The following is a 25,148-nucleotide window of genomic DNA, read 5'->3' as shown; positions in this document are numbered from 1 at the left end:
GTCAAGATTCTTATAAACTTCCTATTAATATTAGTAGACTTATTATTGCTCTCAACAATGAGTAATAACGAATTATCTCAAAGAGTAACTCTTAGAAAAAAATCAAACAAGACAGATATCAGTGTGCGAAGTAAACAAATGGAGCAAAATCTTTAATTTTTACCATAATGAAGTAGAGAAAGAGCGAAAGTTTGGAGTTATTAACAATTCACAATAAGTTTCATTTGATAACCATTCAGCGATATAAAAAATTCACAATGAGAACAAATTACCAAAATACAAATACACAAGCACTAATTTAATATTCAATAGATATGTAGAATTTGAAAATAACAAAAATTCAGAAAATATTATTTCTTGAAATAAAATTTAAAAACAAAAATGTAAAATTTGGGATAAATACAAATTTGTCTAATACCTTATTGACACTACACTTCCAAAATCCACTTTAACTATATTTCAATTTTTATTTTGCACATATAAAAAAGGAATTTCAAATATACATTTAGTAGATTTTGTGAGTCTTAAAACGCAATGAAACTGCTCTTTAGAATTTCTGAAAATGGTTAATTCTAAACAAAGCTAATGATTCGAACTAATTTCGGATATTATCGAATCTATGGCTATAAATTTAAGCTTCATCTTTATCTATTTCATGATTTTAGGGGAAGGAAAGAGGTTGATAACTAGATTTACTATTGACTCTAAATAGTTTTTGTTACCAATCTAAAGCACCATTTCATTCTACTTTCAATCGTTTTATTACAAATCCTATATGCAATCTCCTACTCAGTAACTATCATCAATACTAAAAAACATTTTAATGTCATTCAACATCCTTGAGCTAAGGGGTGAGGAAAGGACCTCCCCCATATGTGAGGGGCGTAAGATCCCAACAGCTTCTTATAATCTCACTCTAACCATAATTTTTCAATAGATCTTTTGTTGTTCATCTTACGTTTTTCAAAATCTTTCACTAACATTTTTCGATTTTAATTTCGTTCTCCTCCTCCTCCTCCTCTGCTTGTTTACAAATCGGCCAAGAAATTTTCCCTAAAATCCAACTCTGGATGTGTTGAATGAGCTGAGCTGTGACTATAGTCACGTGACTTCATCGAACTTCTTGCCGATGAAGAAAACGATGAAGTTCGACCACTACCACTTCTTCTCACCATACGATTTTCAATCACAGACATTTTAGTCAACGGTTGTGTGGGATCCAATTCGCCAAATGCTCCAGCAATCAAGTCATTACTATGCAATGAATTGAAGCTATCACGTTTGGACATGCGATGTGAACTTGCCACACCGGGATTATGATGTGACGAAGATTTACGGCTTAAACGTCGTGAATATTGATATTGGCCACTTCCACTAACGGCCGGGGCTGAGGCGGGCAGTATAGCGGTGGTATCGCCCGGGGTGTAGGGATCGAAAAAATCCGAGGGCACCTCCTCGTCTATGCTACAACGTTGCGAGGATTTAGTGGAACGTAGATTTTCATCATCATAGGGCAGAATATGATCGCCTTCACCATCGTTAATGCTATAGGCATCACTGGAATTCAAGGGATCTGTGGAAGTGGGCACTTTAGCCGATAGGGAAGTGATGGAAGTATTATTCGATTTCTCATAGGAATATGAATCACGTTTGCCCTTGGGAGATCTTAGACAAATTTTGTCTATATCGGGAAGGCGTCTTCTTTCGCCATCGCGGCGTTTTTGCAAATCACTGTTGTTGTCTCTACGCAGTAGCTCTTGCATATCCATATTGGATCGCTCACGTTCTAGCCTATCAAGAATTTCCATTTCCCGGGCCAAAGTACTTGAGGAGTCCAGACGTGAGAATGTTGAGCTACAATCATCAAAGGACATGTCACGCGTCCTGGTGGTGGAGGAGTAAAGACTCATGCCACTGGGTTTTTTCTCATAATACGGAGGCAGGCCATTGCTGCTGCCGTTCGAACAGCCCTGGACAATCATGCCACTAACAATGGACGAATCTTCACCATCACCAAAATTACTAACATCACCATCATCGGCCAGACTACTGCTGCCATTGCAATATGTCGAAGCTGTGATATTGGAGGCCGAACGATTATCCAAGGATTCCAAAGTCAATTTACGTTGTTGACCTCCTAAACCACCGACAACAGCACTGCCATTTGCACTACTCAACGAGCCGCCACCACCGCCACCACCGCCAGCACCACCACGTCTTGCTGTCGTTGCTGCTGCCGTAGAAGATTTCGTCTTGCCATCCGATATGATATTTATGCGAACATCTGAATTTCCCACCGCCATCATCCCAGTCTCCTTGGAGCGTTTATATTTCTTCCCACCATCACCATGAACAGAGCCATTGGTGAAAGGTCCTTCGGATCGCTTTAAGGATTTTCCTTCTTTACTGAATTGTCTGGGAGGAGCTGTCCGAGCTGTTGGCTCTTTAGTGAGGGAATTTTGATGTTGATATTTTCCCGTTGCCACATTCCTGGAGCTGTCATGCTTTTGTGTTGTCATTGCTTCATTCGCTCCGCCACCAGCACCGGGACCAATGATAGCCCCAGCTGGGCCTGCTGTGCCACCACATAAACCACTCATATAACCATCGCCATTCAGAATGATGGATGTGGTTGCTTGGGTCGTATTGGTGTTTTCATCTTTCTCAATTGAATTCTCTCTGGAGCTGGGTATATTGCCATCACTACAACGGCCTCCAGTTGCTCCACTGCCCCGGCCTCGTCCTCCATTCAAACCACCAGAGCATCCATGCTCCAGACATCCATTTGATCTTTTTATATTGGATTTGCTGGGTAAACGTTTCGACGATAGACGGAAGTAACCTCGCAAACGTTCTTGTTCATCTCTGGCCAACAGAAAGTGTGAGAGAATGTTTCATAGTAAATCAAGAATTCCAAGTGAATAGCACCAGTAGCATCATCATCATCATCATTATCATTGCCAACGAAGACAACATTATCAAAGTGGACAACATGAAAAGAAATGTAAACAAAACAACAATTTTTAGTTAGCTCATTTTACAAACAAACAAAACATTTTTTTTTTTGAGAATTGCAATGAGGTGATTTAGGTAGCATAGTATTGGCATTAGTCAGAAATACTAAATTTAAGATAAACTAAGTTAAAATTTATTAAAATTTTTAACACATCGGAAAAGTTAGAGGGGCTAAGTGACCACTAGATCAAGAGCGAGTTTTTCAAAATTTTAAAAAGCTTACTTGTTATACCATGCGACACACAGTGAAACATACAATTTTCTATATAAATAAAATTTTGTAAAAATGTTCTATATAAATAAAATTTTGTGAAAATTTTCTATATAAATAAAATTTTGTGAAAATTTCCTATAGAAATAAAATTTTGAGAAATTTGTCTATAGAAATAAAATTTTGACAAAATTTTTTGTAGAATAATATTTTGATACAATTTTCTATAGAAATAAAATTTTGACAAAATTTTACTATAGAAATAAAATTTTGACAAAATTTTACTATAGAAATAATATTTTGACAAATTTTTCTATAGAAATAAAATTTTGCAAAAATTTTAATAGAAATAAAATTTGGAAAAATTTTCTGTAGAAACAAAGTTTTAGAAAATTTTTCAATAGAAATAAAATTTTGCGAAATTTTTTTATATTTGAACAAAATTTTTGCAAAATTTTTTATATAAAAAAAATTTTTACAAAATTTTCTATAGAAAAAAAAGTTGCAAAAAATTCCAGAGACAGAAAATGTTGCAGGAAATTTTCTACAGAAATAAAATTTTGCAGAAAATTATCTATAGATATAAAATTTTCAAAAAATGTTCTATAGAAATAAAATATTCCACAGAAATAAAACTTGCAGAAAATAGAAATAAAACTTTGACAAAATTTTCTATAGAAATAGAAGGTTCGCAAAATTTTCTATAGAAATACAACTTTGACAAAATTTTCTAAAGAACTACAATTGGGACAAAATTTTGTATAAAAATAAAATTTTGAGCAAAATTTCTAAAGAAATACAATTTTGAGAAAATTTTCTATGGAAAAAAATCTTGAAAAAATTTTCTATAGAAATACAATTTAGACAAACTTTTCTATAGAACTACAATTTTGACAAAATTTTTCATAAAAATAAATCATTGACAAAATTTGCTATAGAAAAAAATTTTTGGCAAAATTTTCTATAGCAAAAAATTTTTGACAAAATGTTGTATAGAAATAAACTACAATTTTGAAAAAATTTTCTATAGAAATAAAATTTTGACAAATTTTGCTATAGATATACAATTTTGTCTATAGAAATACAAAATTGTCTATAGAAATACAATTTGGACAAACTTTTCTATAAAAAAAAAATTGAGTAAATTTTCTATAGAAATAAAATTTTGAGAAAATTTTCTATAGAAATACAATTTAGACAAAATTTTCTATAGAACTACAATTTTGACAAAATTTTCCATAAAAATAGAATATTGACAAAATTTTCTATAGAAAACAAAATTTCTATAGAAAAAAATTTTTGACAAACTTTTCTATAGAAAAAAAAAATTTGGGAAACTTTTCTATAGAACAAAATTTTTGACAAATTTTTCTATAGAAAAAAAAATTGGGAAATTTTTCTATAGAACAAAATTTTTGACAAAATGTTCTGTAGAAATAAAATTTGGCAAAATTTGCTATAGAACTACAATTTTGACAAAATTTTCTATAGAAATACAATTTTGACAAAATTTTCTATAGAAACAAAGTTTTGACAAATTTTCTACAGAAATAAAATATTGACACAACTTTCTAAAGAAATAAAATCTTGAAAATAAAATTGTAAAAAACAAATTCTATAGAAATAAATTTTGACAAAATTTTTTGTATAAAAGAAAATATTCTATACAAACAAAATTTTAGATTTTTTATAAAAATAAAATTTTGACTAAATGTTCTATAAAGCCATTATATTTACATGTTTTAATTTTTGTTGTTAAAAATTTGAAAAAAATGCTATAGAAATAGATTTTGGCAAAAATTAATATAGAAAGAAATTTTTGGGAAAATTTTCTATAGAACAAAATTTTTGACAAAATGTGCTGTAGAAATAAAATTTTGACAAAATTTGCTATAGAACTACAATTTTGACAAAATTTTCTATAGAACTACAATTTTGACAAAATTTTCTATAGAAACAAAATTTTGACAAATTTTCTAGAGAAATAAAATATTGACAAAACTTTCTATAGAAATAAAATCTTGAAAATAAAAAAAATAAAATCTTGTAAAAAAAAAAAATCTATAGAAATAAATATTCTATACAATATTCTATACAAACAAAATTTTAGATTTTTTTTTTATAAAAATAAAATTTTGACTAAATGTTCTATAAAGCCATTATATTTATATGTTTTAATTATACCCTGCGCCACACTGTGGAACAGGGTATTATAAGTTAGTGCATACGTTTTTTGTTGCAAAAATTTGAGAAAAAATGCTATAGAAATAGATTTTGACAAATTTTTATATAGAAATAAAATTTTCACAAAATTTTCTATAGAAATAAAATTTTCACAAAATTTTCTATAGAAATTAAATTTTCACAAAATTTTCTATAGAAATAAAATTTTAACAAATTTTTCAATAGTATTAAAATTTCGAAAATTTTCCACGAAAATAAAATTTGTTTAAATTATATATTCTGTGCAGTGTATAATTTAGTCGGCCCCGCCCGACTTTTGACCGTCCTTACTTGTTTTTCAAAGTTTTTTTTTTATTACATTCTACTCGAGGTTCGTTTTTTTCCAAAAAAAAGTTGTCAAAAAATGTTTATCAACAATTTTTAATTAAATTTTCATTGACTTCCGATTTCTGCAAAACCGACGTTTTTACTTATTTTGTACCCAGATTATTATTTTAACGAGCTCGTTTTTATGAAAAATGTTTAATTTATTTTTTATATCTTGCGATAATTACTTGCGACTTCTGCAAGGGCCGACTATATTCATATTTCGTTCCGAGATTATTTTTGTATTTTTGTTAAAAAAAAAACATAAAAAATTAATTCTTTAGGGTAATTGGGACCCAATCAAATATATATAATTTTTTTTTAATTTATCGTTTTTACCAATTTTACAAGAAATCAACGTAACAATTTCAAAATTTCATTTTTCTAGAAAATATTGCCAAAATTTAATTTAATTTATAGAAAATGTTAAAAATTTATTTCTATAGAAAATTTTGTCCAAAATTTTATTTCTACAGAAAATTTGGCCAAAATTTTATTTCTATAGAAAATTTGGCCAAAATTTTATTACTATAGAAAATTTTGCCAACATTTTACGTCTATAGAAAATTTTGTCAAAAAATTTTTCTATATAAAATTTTGTCAAAATTTTATATCTATAGAAAATTTTGCCAAAAGTTATATCTATAGAAAATTTTGCCAAAATTTTATCAAAATCTTCTACAGAAATTTGTCAATTTCTGTAGATTTTGCCAATTTTATTTCTATAGAAATTTTGGCCAAAATTTTATTTCTGTAGAAAATTTGGCCAAAATTTTATTTTTATAGAAATATTTGTCAAAATTTTACGTCTATAGAAAATTTTGTCAAAATGTTATTACTATAGAAAATTTTGCCAACATTTTACGTCTATAGAAGATTTTGTCAAAGTTTTTTTCTATATAATTTTTTTTTTTGTTTTATAGAAAATTTTGCCAAATTTAATTTTTATAGAAATGTTTGTCAAAATTTTTGCGCCTATAGAAAATTTTGACAAAATTTTACGTCTATAGAAAATTTTGACAAAATTTTATTTTTATAGAAAATTTTGACAAAATTTTATTTCTATAGAAAATTTTGCCAAAATTTTATTTCTATAGAAAATTTTGCCAAAATTTTATTTTAATAGAAAATTTTGTCAAAATGTTACGTCTATAGAAAATTTTGTCAAAATTTTTTCTATATAAAATTTTGTCAAAAGTTATATCTATAAAAAATTTTGCCAAAATTTTATTCCGTAGAAGATTTTTCCAAAATTTTATATTTATAGACATTTTTGCAAAATTTCATTCCTAAAGAAATTTTTTCCAAAATTGTATTTCTATAGAAATTTTGGCCAAAATTTCATTTTTATAGAAAATTTTGCCAAAATTTTATGTATATGGAAAATTTTGCCAAACTGTTATATTTATAGAAAATTTTGCCAAAATTTTATTTCTGTAGAAGATCTTGCCAAAATTTTAATCCTACCGAAAATTTTGGCCAAAATTTTATTTTTATAGAAAATTTTGCCAAAATTTGATAGCTATAGAAAATTTTGTCAAAATTTTTTCTATATAAAATTTTGTCAAAATTTTATGTATATGGTAAATTTTGCCAAAATGTTTTATTTATAGAAAATTTTGCCAAAATTTTATTTCCATAGAAGATTTTGCCAAGATTTTATATTTATAGAAGTTTTCTCAAAAATATTATTTGTATAGAAAATTTTTCAAAAATTTTATTTCTATAGAACATTTGGCCAAAATTTTATATTTATAGAAATTTTAGCCAAAATTTTATATCTAAATAAAATCTTGCCGACATTTTATTTCTATAGAAAATTTTGCCAATATTTTATTTTATTGTAGGTGTGAAGCTTCTCACAATATGTGGCAATACCAAGATTTTTAAATGATGGTCAATTTTATATCTATAGAAAATTTTGCCAACATTTGTTGCTATAGAAATATTTTGCAACATTTTATTTCTATAGAAAATTTTGCCAAAGTTTTATTTCTATAGGAAATTTTGCCAACATTTTACGTCTATAGAAAATCTTTTAAAATTTTTTTTCTATATAAAATTTTATCAAAATATTATGTCTATAGAAAATGTTGCCAAAATTTTATGTCTATAGAAAATATTGCAAAATTTTATGTCTATAGAAAATTTTGCCAAAATGTTATATCTATCGAAAATTTTCCCACGATTTTATATTTATAGAAATTTTGGCCAAAATTTTATTTCTATAGAAAATTTGGCCAAAATTTTATTTCTACAGAAAATTTGGCCAAAATTTTATTCCTATAGAAAATTTTACCAAAATTTGATATCTATAGAAAATTTTGTCAAAATTTGATATTTATAGAAAATTTTGTCAAAATTTTGTGTATATAGAAAATTTTGCCAAAATTTTATTTCTATAGAAAATTTTGCCAAGATTTTATATTTATAGAAAATTTTTCCAAAATTTTATTTCTATTTTTTGCCAAAATTTTATTTCTATAGAAAATTTTGCCAAAATTTTATATCTATATAAAATTTTACCAACATTTTATTTAAGTATAGGCGTGAGGCTTCTCACAATATATGGCAATACCAAGATTTTTAGATGATGGTAATTTTTATATCTATAGAAAATTTTTTTGCTATAAAAAATTTTTCCAACGAACCTTTTTTCTAAAATTCTATATCTATAGAATATTTTGCCAACATTTTGTTGCTATAGAAAAATTTGCCAACTATTTATTTCTATAGAAAATTTTTGTCAAAGTTTTATTTCTATAGAAAATTTTGCCAAAATTCTATATCTATAGAATATTTTTCTAACATTTTGTTGCTAGCGAAAAAATTGCCAACTTTTTATTTCTATAGAAAATTTTGTCAACATTTTATTTCTGTAGAAAATTTTGCCAAAATTTTATATCTATAGAAAATTTTATTTCCATACAAATTTTTTTTGTAGTCCTAGTTTATTTTAGAGTGTGAAGCATTTTCGTGATCCATAAACTTTTCAATTTCCTGTATTTTCATAAGTTTTTCCTTATGGTATTTTCGTCTTTGTGAACATTAAAAAGTCACTAATTACTTACATTAATTAATAAAATACTCTAAAAGCCACCACTCCATTCTATTTATTTACGGACATACGTCAGTACAAACCGATATTCTTCTACTCACACTTAGAAATACACAGACACTCTATCTTAAAAACACAAACTCGGACAAACTGAAAAGTTTATGACAATAATGGGATGTTCATTAATTACTGCAAAGTTTTCCATTTGAAATTCTTTGCAATGACTTTTGCGTTGTTAATAGTTTATCGAGGGAGGGGCGTGTGGGGCACAGAAAATATACAAGCCAAGAATTCCATCGTTTCAAATGCAAATAATTGTACACCTTCATTATTTGCCATTTTGTAATGCTGGCAAATTCTATTGCATTGTCCTTCTATCTATTGACGAGGATGCCATGCATACTCACCTGGGTAATATCTGGGTAGCATAGATGCATGGGAAAATGACCGTGGGCAAAAAGGCTATCCACACAAACATCAGGTAGGTGAAGTCAAAATGCTTTTGATTCTCATACGTCTCCTCCATGGAGAGTCGGGCAAAACGCAATATCATCAAAGGACACAGACACACCACCTGGGCAGCAGCCATGCTACCAAAATTTCGCTGATTTCGTTTTTCACGATTTACATCCCATTCAGCACTGTAGAGGTCATAGGATCTGGTTGCTGTTCCGGTCGAATAGGGTCCTGTGAATACAGTGCTATGGTGACTGTTGCCATTTAATCCGCTGCCGCCACCGCCACCACCACCTATTGTGGCCGTTGTTGCTCCACTATAGGAACGTTCCACCGATGATGCTGATGAATTCCTAGAAAATAGATGGAGCAGAAAATGGACAAAATATAAAAAAATATGTAAATAAAACTTTAATTATGTGATGAGTTAACAATTCTCTGGTTATGGTGATGTTTGTTGGTGAACAGTGGTTTATGTACTATACGAGTTATCGGTATTGAGTTATAGTCAGTCCATAGTCAATTGTGATATTTAGTGACTTTAAGCAATTTTTAATTAAATATAGCCACTTTAATTTCATGTCGCACATTTTTGTAAACTGTCAGTGACAATTTTCGGTCTCAAAACGGTTTTTGATGCATTCAGTTATTCATTTTCCCTACAGCCATAATATAATTCTGTTGAACTGTTGAAACAGCTATATATCTAAATATTTAAATATTTTCAATAATTTAATTTATTGTTGTACATGTTCTTACAAAAAAGTTTAACCTTAGAATGTTACTATTTTAAACGGCCTTAGCAAAATATCAGAATGTATGGTCACTTTAAAACTTAAAACATCAAATTCCCACTACACTGTACTCCAAATACTCTATGACCAGGGCTGCCAATAAAATTTCAAGAATAATCGTCACTTTTTTCAGGAAAAATCGTCACTTCCATTTTTACAATAGTCAAAAGATCTGCAATGTTAATATTATTAACAAACTATTTTTTTGGTTAAAAACAAAAATATTTTTTTCATATAAAGAACAGAAAATTAACACAACTATGCATTTCAACAACAAAATCACAAATCAAAATTAAAAAAAAAAAACATTTATATGCAATGCTATGCAATTCAAAAAATAATATAAAAAATATTTTTTTTAATATATAGTTTTACTTCAGTAAGTGTTTTATTTTATGTGTTGCCCGATTTTCGAAAATTTGACAGTTTGCACAAATTTTATTAAAAATAAATTTTTGCAAAAATTTCTTAGAAATACAATTTTGCAAAAATGTTTAAAGAAATATATTTATGCAAGAATTTACTTTAGAAAAAATTGCCAGAAATGTTCTATAGAAATAAATGTTTGCAAGAATATTCTATAGAAATAACAAGTATATACAGCAGTAAATTCGGCCGGGCCGAATTTTAAATACCCACCACCATGAATCAAATATGATAGTTTTCTTTGAAAACTCTTCGTCGTAGTGGGTACCATTTGCTACTCACGTATTTGTTATCTTAAAATACCTTCAGAATTTCCAACAAATCGGCTAGAAAACATAGTCTATAGACGCCCAAGAAGTAAAAATCGAGAGATCAGTTTTTATGAGGGTTATACCAAAAAATGGACCGATATACCTAAATTTCGGCACGCTTATTTGTGGTCTAAAAATACCTCTAGATTTCGAATTTCAGGCAAATCGGGTAATAAATACAGTTTATAGAAGCTCAAGAAATTCAGGCAAAGCGGATGGTAAATATAGTTTCTAGAAGCCCAAGAAGCAAAATCGGGAGATCGGTCTATATGGGGGCTATACCAAAACATTGACCAATGGGCACCATTTTCGGCACACCTTTTTATGGTCCCAAAAGAACTGTAGATTTTCAATTTCAGGAAAATAGGATAGAAAATATAGTTTCTAGAAGCCCAAGAAGCAAAATCGGGAGATCAGTCTCTATGGGGGCTATATCAAAACATGGACCGATGAGCACCATTTTCGGCACACCTTTTTATGGTCCTCAAATACCTCTAGATTTCCAATTTCAGGCAAATCGGATGGTAAATATAGTTTCTAGAAGCCCTAGAAGCAAAATCGGGATATCGGTCTATATGGGGGCTATACCAAAACATGGACCGATGGGCACCATTTTCGGTACACCTTTTTATGCTCCTCAAATACCTCTATATTTCCAATTTCAGGCAAATTGGATAAAAACTACGGTTTTTATAGGCCCAAGACTCCAAATCGGAAGGTTGGTTTATATGGGGGTATATCAAAACATGGACCGATACGGACCATTTTCGACTCACCTCTTTATGGTCCCAAAATACCTCTAGATTTTCAATTTCATACAAATCGGATAGAAAATACTGTTTCTAGACGCGCAAGAAGCAAAATCGTGAGATCGGTCTATATGGGGGCTATACCAAAACATGGACCGATACGGACCATTTTCGACACACCTCTTCATGGTCCAAAAAACAACGCATAAACACAACCAACCAAACGATGGTTACTCAAAATAATACAGCAACGACGGCAATGTCAATAATTTTTTAAAATAACTAAATTTTAACTACTAAAACTCAATCAATTGCGAAAATGGTGGCGATTCGTCATATCTACAGAAAATTTTCATTCGTTTTTTTCTTTCAAATCGAATTAATTTTTTGTTCATTAATCATAGGTTAGGTTAGGTTAGGTGGTAGCACGATGTATCAGGCTCACTTAAACTTTTCAGTCCATTGTGATACCACATTGGTGAACTTCTCTCTTATCACTGAGTGCTGCCCGATTCCATGTTAAGCTCAATGACAAGGGACTTCCTCTTTATAGCCGAGTCCGAACTGCGTTTCACATTGCAGTGAAACCACTTAGAGAAGCTTTGAAACAGAAATGTCACCAGCATTACTGAAGTGGGATAATCCACCGCTGAAAAACTTTTTGGTGTTCGGTCCCCTTCATTAATCATAGACAAGCTGCAGTGTTGCCAAACTGGAAGGTTTCCTCGTAAACTTAAATGTTTTTTCAGGTTTTTTGTAAGTCCACATACGTTTGAATTCGAACATTACTATTGTGTATATAATTTTCTATATACGAAAGCCTTTATTTACTTTAACAAGTAAGGAAAGTCTAAAGTCGGACGGGGCCGACTATATTATATGTTACCCTGCACCACTTTGTAGATCTAAATTTTCGATAACATATCACATCCGTCAAATGTGTTGAGGGCTATATATAAAGGTTTGTCCCAAATACATACATTTAAATATTACTCGATCTGGACAGAATTTGATAGACTTCTACAAAATCTATAGACTCAAAATTTAAGTCGGCTAATGCACTAGGGTGGAACACAATGTTAGTAAAAAATATGGGAAACATTTAAATATGAAGCAATTTTAAGGAAACTTCGCAAAAGTTTGTTTATGATTTATCGCTCGATATATATGTATTAGAAGTTTAGGAAAATTAGAGTCATTTTTACAACTTTTAGACTAAGAAGTGGCGATTTTACAAGGAAAATGTTGGTATTTTGACCATTTTTGTCGAAATCAGAAAAACATATATATGGGAGCTGTATCTAAATCTGAATCGATTTCAACCAAATTTAGCACTCATAGCTACAATGCAAATTCTACTCCCTGTGCAAAATTTCGACTAAATCGGAGTTAAAATTGGCCTCTGTGGTCATATGAGTGTAAATCGGGCGAAAGCTATATATGGGAGATATATCTAAATCTGTACCGATGTCAAACAAATTTGGTACAGACAGTTAAAATACTAATTCTAATTCCTGTGGGAAATTGCACGTAAATCGGAGCAAAAGATTGGCCACTGTGGCCATATGAGTGAAAATTGGGCAAACGATATATATGGGAGCTATATTTAAATCTGAACCGTATTCAATGAAATTTGGCACACACTAGTACACACAAAAATGTTTTTTCTGATTCAATCACCAAATTAATTGATCCAATTAATTTTTTAATTGAAATGTCTTCAATCACGAAAATGATAGTATCAATCACAGTTTTAATTGGACATAGAAAAAATTCTTGATTAAAAAATTTTTTAATTGATTCCATTAAAAATTTAATTGATGTTGATTGCAAAACTCAATTAATTTATTAATTAAAAAAGGTAACTATTTGTAATTACTTTCTGAATTGGCTTAGAGTTTTTATTTGGATTATCAAATGATTTTTTTGAAATACATTTTTAATTAAAAATTTAAAAAATCAGCACTTTTTTTAATAAATTAGTCTTCCGAATTTGATTAAAAAGTTAATTTTATCCATTATTTTTTTAATTAATTAATTTACTAATTGAAAAACTTTCAACTTCAATTAACTTTTTAATTGGAAATATTTTGGTGATATTTTTTTCTGTGTAATTGTAGTCATAGTGCAAAATTTCAACCAAATTGGGGTAAAACTCTGGCTTCTGAGACCATATAAGTCCATATCGGGCGAAATATATATATGGGAGCAATATCTAAATCTGAACCGATTTCAATCAAAGTAGGCACACTTGATTATAGTACTAGTTGTTCTTCTTATGCAAAATTTTAAGCAAATTAGTTTAAAACTCTGGCTTCTGGGGCCATATAAGTCCATATCGGGCGAAAGATATATATGTGAACTATATCTAAATCTGAACCGATCCTGAACCTTCCAAAATCAATAGGGTTCTATTCAGAGCCAAAACACATACTTGTGCCAAATTTGAAGTCGATTAGACTAAAATTGCGACCTAGACTTTGATTACAAAAATGTGTTCACAGACAGACGGACAGACGGACATGGCTATATCGACTCAGGAGGCCACCCTAAGCATGTTTGCCAAAGACACCATGTGTCTATCTCGTCTCCTTCTGGGTGTTGCAAACATATGCACTAACTTATAATACCCTGTTCCACAGTGTAGCGCAGGGTATTAACATATGTTTTGGTTAAAAACAAAAGTATTCATTTTCATTTTTATGTAATACTATGTTATGCAATTTTCTCTAATAATTTTCCCTAACAGAACCCGTCAAAAGTATGGATGGTGGCAAATAGGTGATCAATTCGTCATTCTCTTGCGTCAATGGAATATTTTTATACCACTGGGTAGCTACTCAAGATAATACAGCGACGACAGCAATGTCAATATTTTTTAAAATAAGATAGTTTCCACTTCTACAACTAAATAAATTTAATAAGCACCATGTACTCACAATATGTACGCAGAAAAATAGTATAGCAAAATTTGAGTCTTTTTTACATGTTTTAAAATTAGCATATTTTTACAAGGAAAATATGAGAATAATGGTCCTATTTATCCAAATCGAAAAAATATATTTAGGTTAGGGTAGTTGACAGCCCGATGTATCAGGCTCACTTAGACTATTCAGTCCTTTGTGATACCACAGTGGTAAACTTCTCTCTTATCACTGAGTCCTGCCCGATTATATGTTAGGCTCAATGACAAGGGACCTCCTTTTTATAGCCGACTCCTAAGACCTTGTGTATGCAAGGCGAGTATGTTAACCATTGCACCACGGTGGTGAAGGGTATAAAATTAGTGTGAGAGCTTGTTTTTATAGAACATTGGGTTCTTGGTTGATAAGAAAATTGAGTCCATTTTATAATTTCAACAACTATTCTTTTATTCTGCATATTTTGTTTTCTGTGCCAAATTATGACAAACTAGATTAACAAAATTTTTGATTAATATATTTTCAGTTTCCCCAAAAAACACTGTTCATCTCTATTCTATGAAATTATCTTGCTCATGTTGTTTGCTACTACCTCTCGTTAGCCATTACTACCACCCCTAATTGTTATGTTAACGTTGTTATAATCCAAACATCAAGTCATTAAGGTGCTGATAACTAAGAGGGTGGTCTTTATACTTAAATCTCCCTAAAGTGGGTGTTACTGAGTACCAACTCTCTCTCACACACACAACCACAGCCACAATACGCTTCAAGTTAATAGTCTATGCTCCTCATTTAGCAATTGAATTAAATTGTCAATAACGGTTAAAGCCACAGAGACAGCGTTTGCAAACAATGGCACTTTAATGCTGACTCTGTATAAGGTCATTAAATCCCTACAACCTCATCGTCGTCTTCTTCTTCTAGGAATTCAATGAAAGCCCAAGAAGATCTAGTCAACTCAAAAACAGATGTTTTTCATTGTTGTGCCACACCTTTAATTATTAATGTTAAAAAATGCAAAAAAAAAGCTTGACTTGCAACAAAAAAGTTTAAATTCTTTTCTAAATTATTGAGGCGATTTATAATGGTGTACATAATGAGAGTAAGAGACTTCTAAAAATAATTTGTTGTCATGGCATATTTCAGTGAACCGTTAGAACCTTGCTCGGAGGCTTTTATTATTATTCACACAGAGAGAGAGAGGGAGAATGTTAACAGGTGTTCTATTTGGCATTCTCTAATGTGTTTTGCATAAATTTAGAGAAATTTTTTATAAAAAGCAAAAAATCTTTAGCATTACCAAGTGGGATATGTAATGTTTATATATTGTGTGATGGCAAAACTAGAGCCGAGAGGAATTTAGGAGAGCAATGGGTAATGAGTGGATAAAAATTAGCTTTTAAGCTAAAATCCAGTTCATACAGTCAGCAAAAAAAAAAAACAAATTGTACACAAATCAATTTAATTTGAAATTGTGAAACGATACGAAAAATATCGTTTCACATGGGATTAATTTTTTTTTTGATTTTTTTCAATTCTTTTAGATTTTTGATTCAATTAGTTAAATAAATTATATTGTTGACTAATTTTGCAGCAACCAAAGACCTCTTCAAAACTTATCCAACAATGTATAGCACTAATTACTGTGGAATTAAATCGGGTCTGAACTCCATAAAGGCTGTGATCTATATTGAGAGCAGAGATCTATTTAATTATCTATAGGATTACATTCGGATTCATCTAATTGTATCCAATCATACGTAGATAAATATTAACCTCATATGAAATCTTATACATTTTGGGACCAACTTTTTTAAATTAAAAAAATTTAATTTAAATAAAGTTTTTAAAAAATATCTTTTTCAAAAAAAGCTAATATTTTTAAAGGAAAACTAACAACAAATATAAAACAAAACCTAAGAAAGGAATAAAATTCGAAAAAATTCGACAATTTTTTACAAGTCCTCAGAGTGCCACCAAAAGGCAAACATGTTAATTTTTTTTTTAATCTTAATTTTTTTTTGTGGATTATAGTTAATAACAACCACACACAAAAATAAAATTATCATAAAACGCAATAAATGATAAAAACTTGTTCATCAAAAAGCCCTTTGCTGTTATAAATGAGAGGTTTCTACCAAAGATATATTTTAAAAGAAAAAATATTTTAAAAATATTTCTAATCAGTAATAGTAAAATTTAATTTTTTTATTCAATAATAACTGTCAAAAAAATTTACACTATTTAGAGATATAATTTTTTGGCATCCTTTGAAAATTATCCTTTTCTAAAAAAATGAATTAAATAATTAATTAATTTTTATACCCTGTGCCACACTGTGGATCAAGGTATTATAAGTTAGTACATGTGTTTGCAACAGTGTGGGTTCCTGAGTCGATATAGCGATGTCCGTCTGTCCGTGAACATATTTTTGTAATCAAAGTCTAGGTCGCAGTTTTAGTCCAATCGACTTCAAATTTGGCACAAGTATGTGTTTTGGCTCAGAATAGATTCCTATTGATTTTGGAAGAAATCGGTTCAGATTTAGATATAGCTCCTATATATATTTCGCCCGATATGGACTTATATGGCCCCAGAAGCCAGAGTTTTACCCTAATTTGCTTAAAATTTTGCACAAGGAGCACAATTGGTAGTATAGTCATGTGTGCCAAATTTGATTGAAATCGGTTCAGATTTAGATATAGCTTCCATATATATTTTTCGCCCGATATGGACTTATATGGCCCCAGAAGCCCGAGTTTTGGCCCAATTTGGTTGAAATTTTGCACAGGGAGTAGATTTAGCATTGTAGCTATGCCTGCCAAATTTGGTTGAAATCGGTTAAGATTTAGATATAGCTCCCATATATATGTTTTTCTGATTTCGACAAAAATGGTGAAAATACCAACATTTTCCTTGTAAAATCGCCACTGCTTAGTCGAAAAGTTGTAAAACTGACTCTAATTTTCCTAAACTTGTAATACATATATATCGAGCGATAAATCATAAATAAACTTGTGCGAAGTTTCCTTAAAATTGCTTCAGATTTAAATGTTTCTCATATGTTTTTACTAAAATTGTGTTCCACCCTAGTGCATTAGCCAACTTAAATTTTGAGTCTATAGATTTTGTAAAAGTCTATCAAATTCTGTCCAAATCGAGTGATATATAAATGTATATATTTGGGACGAACCTTTATATAGCACCCAACACATTTGACGGATGTGATATGGTATCGAAAATTTAGATCTACAAAGTGGTGCAGGGTATAATATAGTCGGTCCCGCCCGACTTTAGACTTTCCTTACTTGTTTTAATTGATTCTGTGATTGAAGACATTTCAATTAAAAATTAATTCGATCAATTAATTTCGTGATTGAATCCAAAACATATTTTTGTGTGTGCAGTTAATTGTTGTTTCAATTAAAAAAATTTCTAATTGAAAATTTTGTAGAATTCAATTAAAATTTTAATTGGAAAAATTTTTGTAATATTATTTTTATATCCTGCGCCACACTGTAGAACAGGGTTTTATAAGTTAGTGCATATGTTTGCCACACCCAGAAGGAGGCGAGATAGACACATGGTGTCATTGGCAAAAATGCTCAGGGTGGCCTCCTGAGTCGATCTATCCAGATCCGTCTGTCTGTCCGTCCGTCTGTCTGTGAACACATTTTTGTAATCAAAGTCTAGGTCGCAGTTTTAGTTCAATCGACTTCAAATTTGGCACAAGTATGTGTTTTGGCTCAGAATAGAACCCTATTGATTTTGGAAGAAATCGGCTCAGATTTAGATATAGCTCCCATATATATATTTCGCCCGATATGGACTTACATGGCCCCAGAAGCCAGAGATTTACCATAATTTGCTTCAAATTTTGCACAAGAAGAACAATTAGTACTATAGTCAAGTGTGCCAAATTTTATTTAAATCGGTTCAGATTTAGATATAGCTCCCATATATATCGTTCGCCCGATTTACACTCATATGACCACAGTGACCAATCTTTTTCTCCGATTTATTTGAAATTTTCCACAGGGAGTAGAATAAGCATTGTAGCTATGCGTGCCAAATTTGGTTGAAATCGGTTCAGATTTAGATATAGCTCCCATATATATATTTTTCTGATTTCGACAAAAATGGTCAAAATACCAACATTTTCCTTGTAAAATCGCCACAGGTTAGTCGAAAATTTGTAAAAATGGCTCTTGTTTTCCTTAACTTCTAATACATATATATCGAGCGATAAATCATAAATAAACTTTTGCGAAGTTTCCTTAAAATTGCTTCAGATTTAAATGCTTCTCTCATTTTTTTTCTAACATTGTGTTCCACCCTAGTGCATTAGCCGTCTTAAATTTTGAGTCTTTAGATTTTGTAGAAGTCTATCAAATTCTGTCCAGATCGAGTGATATTTAAATGTATGTATTTGGGACAAACCTTTATATATAACAACCAACACATCCGTCAAATGTGTTGGGGGTTGAAAATTGTGGTGGTATCGAAAATTTAGATCTACAAAGTGGTGCAGGGAATAATATAGTTGGCCCCGCCCGACTTTAGACTTTCCTCACTTGTTTTGGTCTATAGTTTTGAGAATTAGTTTATAAATGTAGATTTTATAGGAGAAATACGAAATGGGACCTATATGGCTCATTCGCCGTCAACGGGTTAATATGGTTATCATTTGGCTCCAATGTTTGTTTTCCTTTCTTTTATGAGAAGAAGTTTTTCGTGAGTACTGATCTCACGAAAATACTTTTTCTTTAAGTTTCTCCTCAGTTTAACCAAGCATTATGGAAAGCTAAAAAAATGGCAAAAATTTCATTAAATTTTTGCATTAAATTATTATTTTTTCCATAACACAGAATCTCAGAATGTCCCTCTACGTTACCTTTCCTAACCACTGCAATCAATTTTTAAGTCCACCATTATAACAACAAACCTGATAACATTTCGAGGTATTTACTTTAAACAACTGGGTCATTAAAATTAAATATTTCCCCAATTTAAGTTAAATTTAATTGAAGCCCATCAATTAACAAAAAAGAACTAAAGGTCATTGAACATTCGCTTTGTTTTCCAACACACAAACATTGCCCAATGACATTATTATCTCCCCACAGAGAATAGACGACTTGATGGATACGTTGGTAAACTTATGTCAATAAAAACAAAGAAGTCACTGAAGTGTCCAAATGCCATGGGAAAAACAAGAGAATTCCATGTGAAAAGTCCATTATTTCAAAAGATGTAAGTAACATCAATCAAAGTGATGAATTTTAAAGGCCACCCTCCCCTCTTCTCTTCATGTATTCAACACTCACTCAATGAATGCCCAAAAACATTAAAAAAAAAAAAACTGAAAAAGAAACAGGGAAAATGCGAACATCTTTTATTTGATAACGAGCAGAAAATTAAATCTTTGGTCAAGGATGGCAACCACGCTTGCCACATGAACCAAAAATAATCTACCAAAACTTGAAGCAAATTCTACCAAAAAACTACCAAACAAAAAAATTTTCTATAGGAAATTTAGCCAAAATTGTATTTCTATAGAAAATTTAGCCAAAATTTTATTTCTATAGAAGATTTTGGAAAAATTTTATTTCTGTAGAAAATTTTGGTAAAATTTTATTTCTATAGAAAATTTTGTCAAAAAATTTAAACCACCAGAAATTTTTGGCAAAATGTTATTATGATAGAAAATTTTGGAAAAATTTTATTTTGATAGAAAATTTTGTAAAAATTTTATTTTGATTGAAAATTATTTCTATAGAAAATTTTGTGAAAATTTTATTTCTGCAGAAAATTTTTACAAAATTTTATTTCTTTAGAAAATTTTGTCATTTTTTTTTATAGAAAATTTTGTCAAAATTTTATTTTGATTGAAAATTTTGCCAAAATTTTATTTGCTTGAAAATTTTGGCAACATTTTATTTTGATACAAAATTTTGACAAAAATTTATTTTGATAGAAAATTTTGGCAAAATTTTATTTTGATAGAAAATTTTGGCAAATTTTATTTCTATAGAAAATTTTGTCAAAATTTTATTTGTATAGAAAACTTTGTCAAAATTTTATTTCATTCGTTTTGTTTTGCTATTGTTGGTTTTTATCCTTAATCATTGTTGTTGTTTTTTTTTTTTTTTATTTCAACTTAAAACCATTTTATTGACTAAACTACAAGTGTAGCTTAACCAACGGAGGAAAAGAATGTTTGTCAAATTTATTTGGGCAAAGCCCTATAGACCGCAAATTGGTTGGATGGACGCACGTTTCGGAATTACCACATTCCTCATCAGCATCCTCTACTTGCAGCAAAACTATCAACCAATTATCAGAATAAATTCAGGCAGTTCACTAAACCCAAAAGTAAACCACACTTGAACCTTCCGAAAAAAAGTTTTACATGATAGCCGGCTTATGCCGAAATAAATTCGAACAAACATAACTCTTTTTCTTTGCCACCGTCAAATCATCAATTTGAGTGCAGTTGGATGGGTTTATTTTGAGCGTGCTTCCTCTTTTTTTCATTCCTTTTGTTTTGTTATTGTTGTTTTTTTTAATCATTGTTGTTGTTTTTTTATTTCAGCTTAAAACCATGCATTGGCTAATCTACTATAGAAAATTTTGTGAAAATTGTATTTCTATAGAAAATTTTGCCTAAGTTTTATTTCAGTAGAAAATTTTTGCAAAATTTTATTTTGATAGAAAATTTTGGCAACATTTTATTTTGATAGAAAATTTTGGCAAAATTTTATTTCTATAGAAAATTTTGTCAAAATTTTATTTCTTTAGAAAATATTGCCAAAATTTTATTTCTTTAGAAAATATTGCCAACATTTTATTTCTATTGAAAATTTTGGCAAAATTTTACTTCTCTAAAAAAAAATTGCAAAATTTTATTTCTATAAAAAATTTTGCCAAAATTGTATTTCTTTTGAAAATTTTGGCAAAATGTTGTTTCTGTAGAAAATGTTGGCAAAATTTTATTTCTTTAGAAAATTTTGCCAAAATTTTATTCCAATAGAAAATATTGCCTAAATTTTATTTCTTTAGAAAATTTTGGAACAATTTTATTTCTATAGAAAATCTTGCCAAAGATTTTATTTCTATAGAAAATTTTGCCAAAGATTTTATTTCTATAGAAAAGTTTGGCAAAATTTTATTTATATAGACAATTTTGCCTAAGTTTTATTCCTATAGAAAATTTTGCGTAAATTTTATTCGTATAGAAAATCTTCGCAAAATTTTATTTCTTTAGAAAATTTTGTCAAAATTTTATTTCTTTAGAAAATATTGCCAAAATTTTATTTCTATAGAAAATTTTATTTCTATTGAAAATGTTGGAAAAATTTTATTTCTCTAAAAAAAAAAATTGGCAAAATTTTATTTCTATAAAAAATTTTGGCAAAATTTAATTTCTTTGGAACAATTTTTTTTCTGTAGAAAATTTTGTCAACATTTTATTTCTTTCGAAAATATTGCCAAAATAGTATTTCTATAGAAAATTTTATTTTTTTTGAAAATGTTGGCAAAATTTTATTTCTCTAAAAAAAATTGGCAAAATTTTAATTCTATAAAAAATTTTGGCAAAATTTTATTTCTTTAGAAAATTTTGGAACAATTTTATTCTATTATTGGTTTAGAAAATTTGAGCAAAATTTTATTCCTTTAGAAAATTTTGTCAAAATTTTATTTCTTTAGAAAATTTTGCCAAAATTTCATTTCTATAAAAAATTTTCCTTGGAAAATTTGAGCAAAATTTTATTTATATAGAAAATTTTGTCAAAATTTTATTTCAGTAGAAAATTTTTGCAAAATTTTATTTTGATAGAAAATTTTGGCAAAATTTTATTTCTATAGAAAATTTTGCCTAAGTTTTATTCCTATAGAAAATTTTTACGTAAATTTTATTCGTATAGAAAATCTTCGCAAAATTTTATTTCTTTAGAAAATTTTGTCAAAATTTTATTTATTTAGATAATATTGCCAAAATTGTATTTCTATAGAAAATTTTATTTCTATTGGAAATGTTGGCTAAATATTATTTCTCTAAAAAAATTGGCAAAATTTTATTTCTATAAAAAAATTTGCCAAAATTGTATTTCTTTAGAAAATTTTGGAACAATTTTATTTCCATAGATAATTTTTTTTTTATTGAAAATGTTGGCAAAGTTTTATTTCTCTAAAAAAAAAATTGGCTAATTTTTATTTCTAAAAAAAATTTATTTCTATAGAAAATTTTATCAAAATTTTAGTTCTACAGAAAATTTTGCAAATTTTTTTTCTATAGAAAATTTTTAGAGAGGAAAATGTTGCCAAAACTTTATTTCTATAAAAAATTTGGCCCAAATTTTATTTCTATAAAAAATTTTGCCCAAATTTTATTTCTATAGAAAATTTTGTCAAAAATTTGTTTCTGTTGCAAATTTTTCCAAAATTTTATTTTTATAGCAAATTTTGTCAAAATTTAATTTCTATAGAAAATTTTGCAAAAATTTTATTTCTATAGAAAATTTTGCAAATTTTTTTTTTTTTTTTTCATGGAAAATTTTGGCATAATTTTATTTTTAAAGAACATTTTGGCACAATTTTATTTTTAAAGAACATTTTGGCACAATTTTATTTTTAAAGGAAATTTTTCCAAAATTTTATTTCTCTAGAAAATTTTGCCAAAATTGTATTTGTATAGAAAATTTTTTTTGCAGAATTCTGCCAACTGTGGTAACCGTGGTGGTAACTGCTCTATTACAATAAGAGCGTTTTCATTTCTAATTCCTCTGAAATTATTTATAGTCCTTCTCATGTTGGTGTGTGTTTTAAGTCCATTCCATCTATTGGCCAACATTACCATGACAATGAAGTTATCTCTTATTTTTTTTTATGAAACTCATGTCTCTGTATCATAGAAAAAAATCTTTTGTCTTCAGTTTTTTTTAGTATTTTTAGTTAGCCCACTCATAAACACCCCAGCTTGCAAAAACCTTGATTGTTGTCCTATATTATTGTGTTGTTTGCTATGGTTACAAAAATAGTGTCCCTATCTTGTTTTTTGTTCGATGATGGCTTTCTGTGTATGGTGGCTTTATTAATGTCTGGTCATTGTATTCCGTGGGTTGTTTTTTGGCGTTGTTTGTTATGTTCGTTTTTGGTCCTTTTGTGGGGGTTTTTCAAATTGGCATAGAAGATTACTTACCGTTGCCTCATACGTATATCCGCCCGATGTTCATACAGCATTACAGCCAATGGTTCTTCAGGTGGCCTTAATTCTTGCGACGTTCGTATGTAGAGATATGACAGTAACACTGTGGGTGCACAATACCTAAGGATAAAATATTTTTTAATGGAATTAAAGTAATAATTTGTCATAAAAAGTAAATAAGTTTTAATAATTTACTGAAGCCTGCACAGAAACAAGAACACACGACATTAATTTCGTCCATTTACTACAGCCTCAAAATATCAAATACAAAAGCCGAAAAACGATTTTGCTATCCACTTTCGAAACAGCGCATTGGCTCTCTCCACTCTTACGTTTGTTGTGCTTCGCGGAACTCTTGTTTTTTTGGAACTTCAATAGGTTTTGTCCAAACTCATTTTCAATGTGTTTTGTAACAATTCTCGTGATATGCTTAGCTCACGAACAAATATTCTACCACTTCCTCGTGGATTTCGATCAAATCTGCCCTTCACTTTTAGGATCATAACTAGTGTTGTTGCCATTGTATACGCAGCGAATTTTCGCAATTATGATCACTCCAAAAAATTGGAAAAATTTCATGAGGCGTTTGCTATGTTATTACATTAAAATTAAATCTCTCATTAGTTGACACCCTCCCAATGTGAACAAATTCAATCTGAGGGATTTCACTGCACTTGTTGATGCAGAACGTTTTTTGTATCTCCCTCATTAGAATAAATAATTTCGCTTAATTACATTTCAAGCAATGTTCGCAATAACTTTTTTCTCTTTAACTAATGAAGTTGACCATGAAATTGTGCATAATATTTATAAAATATACGCATAATTAAAGTATTACATAAACAGGATAACAAGGGGTGCCCTTGAACGATTTTAGGCGGATATATACTTTTTTATGATTTCAGTTAAAACGCTTATTTAGTATTTGATTAGGTCAACTTAAGGTATTTTTTTTTTTTGCATTAATTATTAATTGATTTTCACTTTATTATTCCTTTAATTATATGTCAATATTCATATACAAATTAGGGGAAATTAGGGGGAAAAAAAATAAAAATAGTTTATAGTTCAATTTATACGAATAGCTACTGATATTTATATTATGAGAAACGCTTCCAATTGAATTGCCTATGGAGCGTATAATTTATTTGTTCTCGCTAATACTGAGACAATACGTATTCACCCCCTTATAATAACGAAAGAATTTTTATACCCACCACCATAGGATGGGGGGTATATTAACTTTGTCATTCCGTTTGTAACACATCGAAATATTGCTCTAAGACCCCATAAAGTATATATATTCTGGGTCGTGGTGAAATTCTGAGTCGATCTGAGCATGTCCGTCCGTCCGTCCGTCTGTTGAAATCACGCTAACTTCCGAACGAAACAAGCTATCGACTTGAATCTTGGCACAAGTAGTTGTAATTGATGTGGGTCGGATGG

The 25,148-nt window shown here is 29.3% G+C and overlaps 1 protein-coding gene across 1 annotated transcript in view; it reads right to left on the bottom strand.

Moving 5' to 3' along the window:
- Nucleotides 1-677: 677 nt before the first annotated feature.
- LOC142231415 (uncharacterized) overlaps nt 678-25,148 on the bottom strand; it is a 119,428-nt gene continuing 94,957 nt past the window's right edge. The window contains exons 4-7 of the mRNA XM_075302023.1: nt 23,697-23,822; nt 9,242-9,643; nt 2,819-2,865; nt 678-2,737 (exon numbers count right to left, since the gene is read on the bottom strand). Of these exons, the coding sequence (XP_075158138.1) occupies nt 1,029-2,737; nt 2,819-2,865; nt 9,242-9,643; nt 23,697-23,822 (2,284 nt within the window). The 3' untranslated portion in view covers nt 678-1,028. The remainder of the gene's footprint in view (nt 2,738-2,818; nt 2,866-9,241; nt 9,644-23,696; nt 23,823-25,148) is intronic.

Source organism: Haematobia irritans, chromosome 3 (genome assembly GCF_050003625.1).
Source record: "Haematobia irritans isolate KBUSLIRL chromosome 3, ASM5000362v1, whole genome shotgun sequence".
NCBI lineage: Eukaryota > Metazoa > Arthropoda > Insecta > Diptera > Muscidae > Haematobia > Haematobia irritans.
The sequence above is the reverse complement of the archived record's forward strand: the minus strand, read 5'-3'. Positions and strand labels throughout refer to the sequence as shown.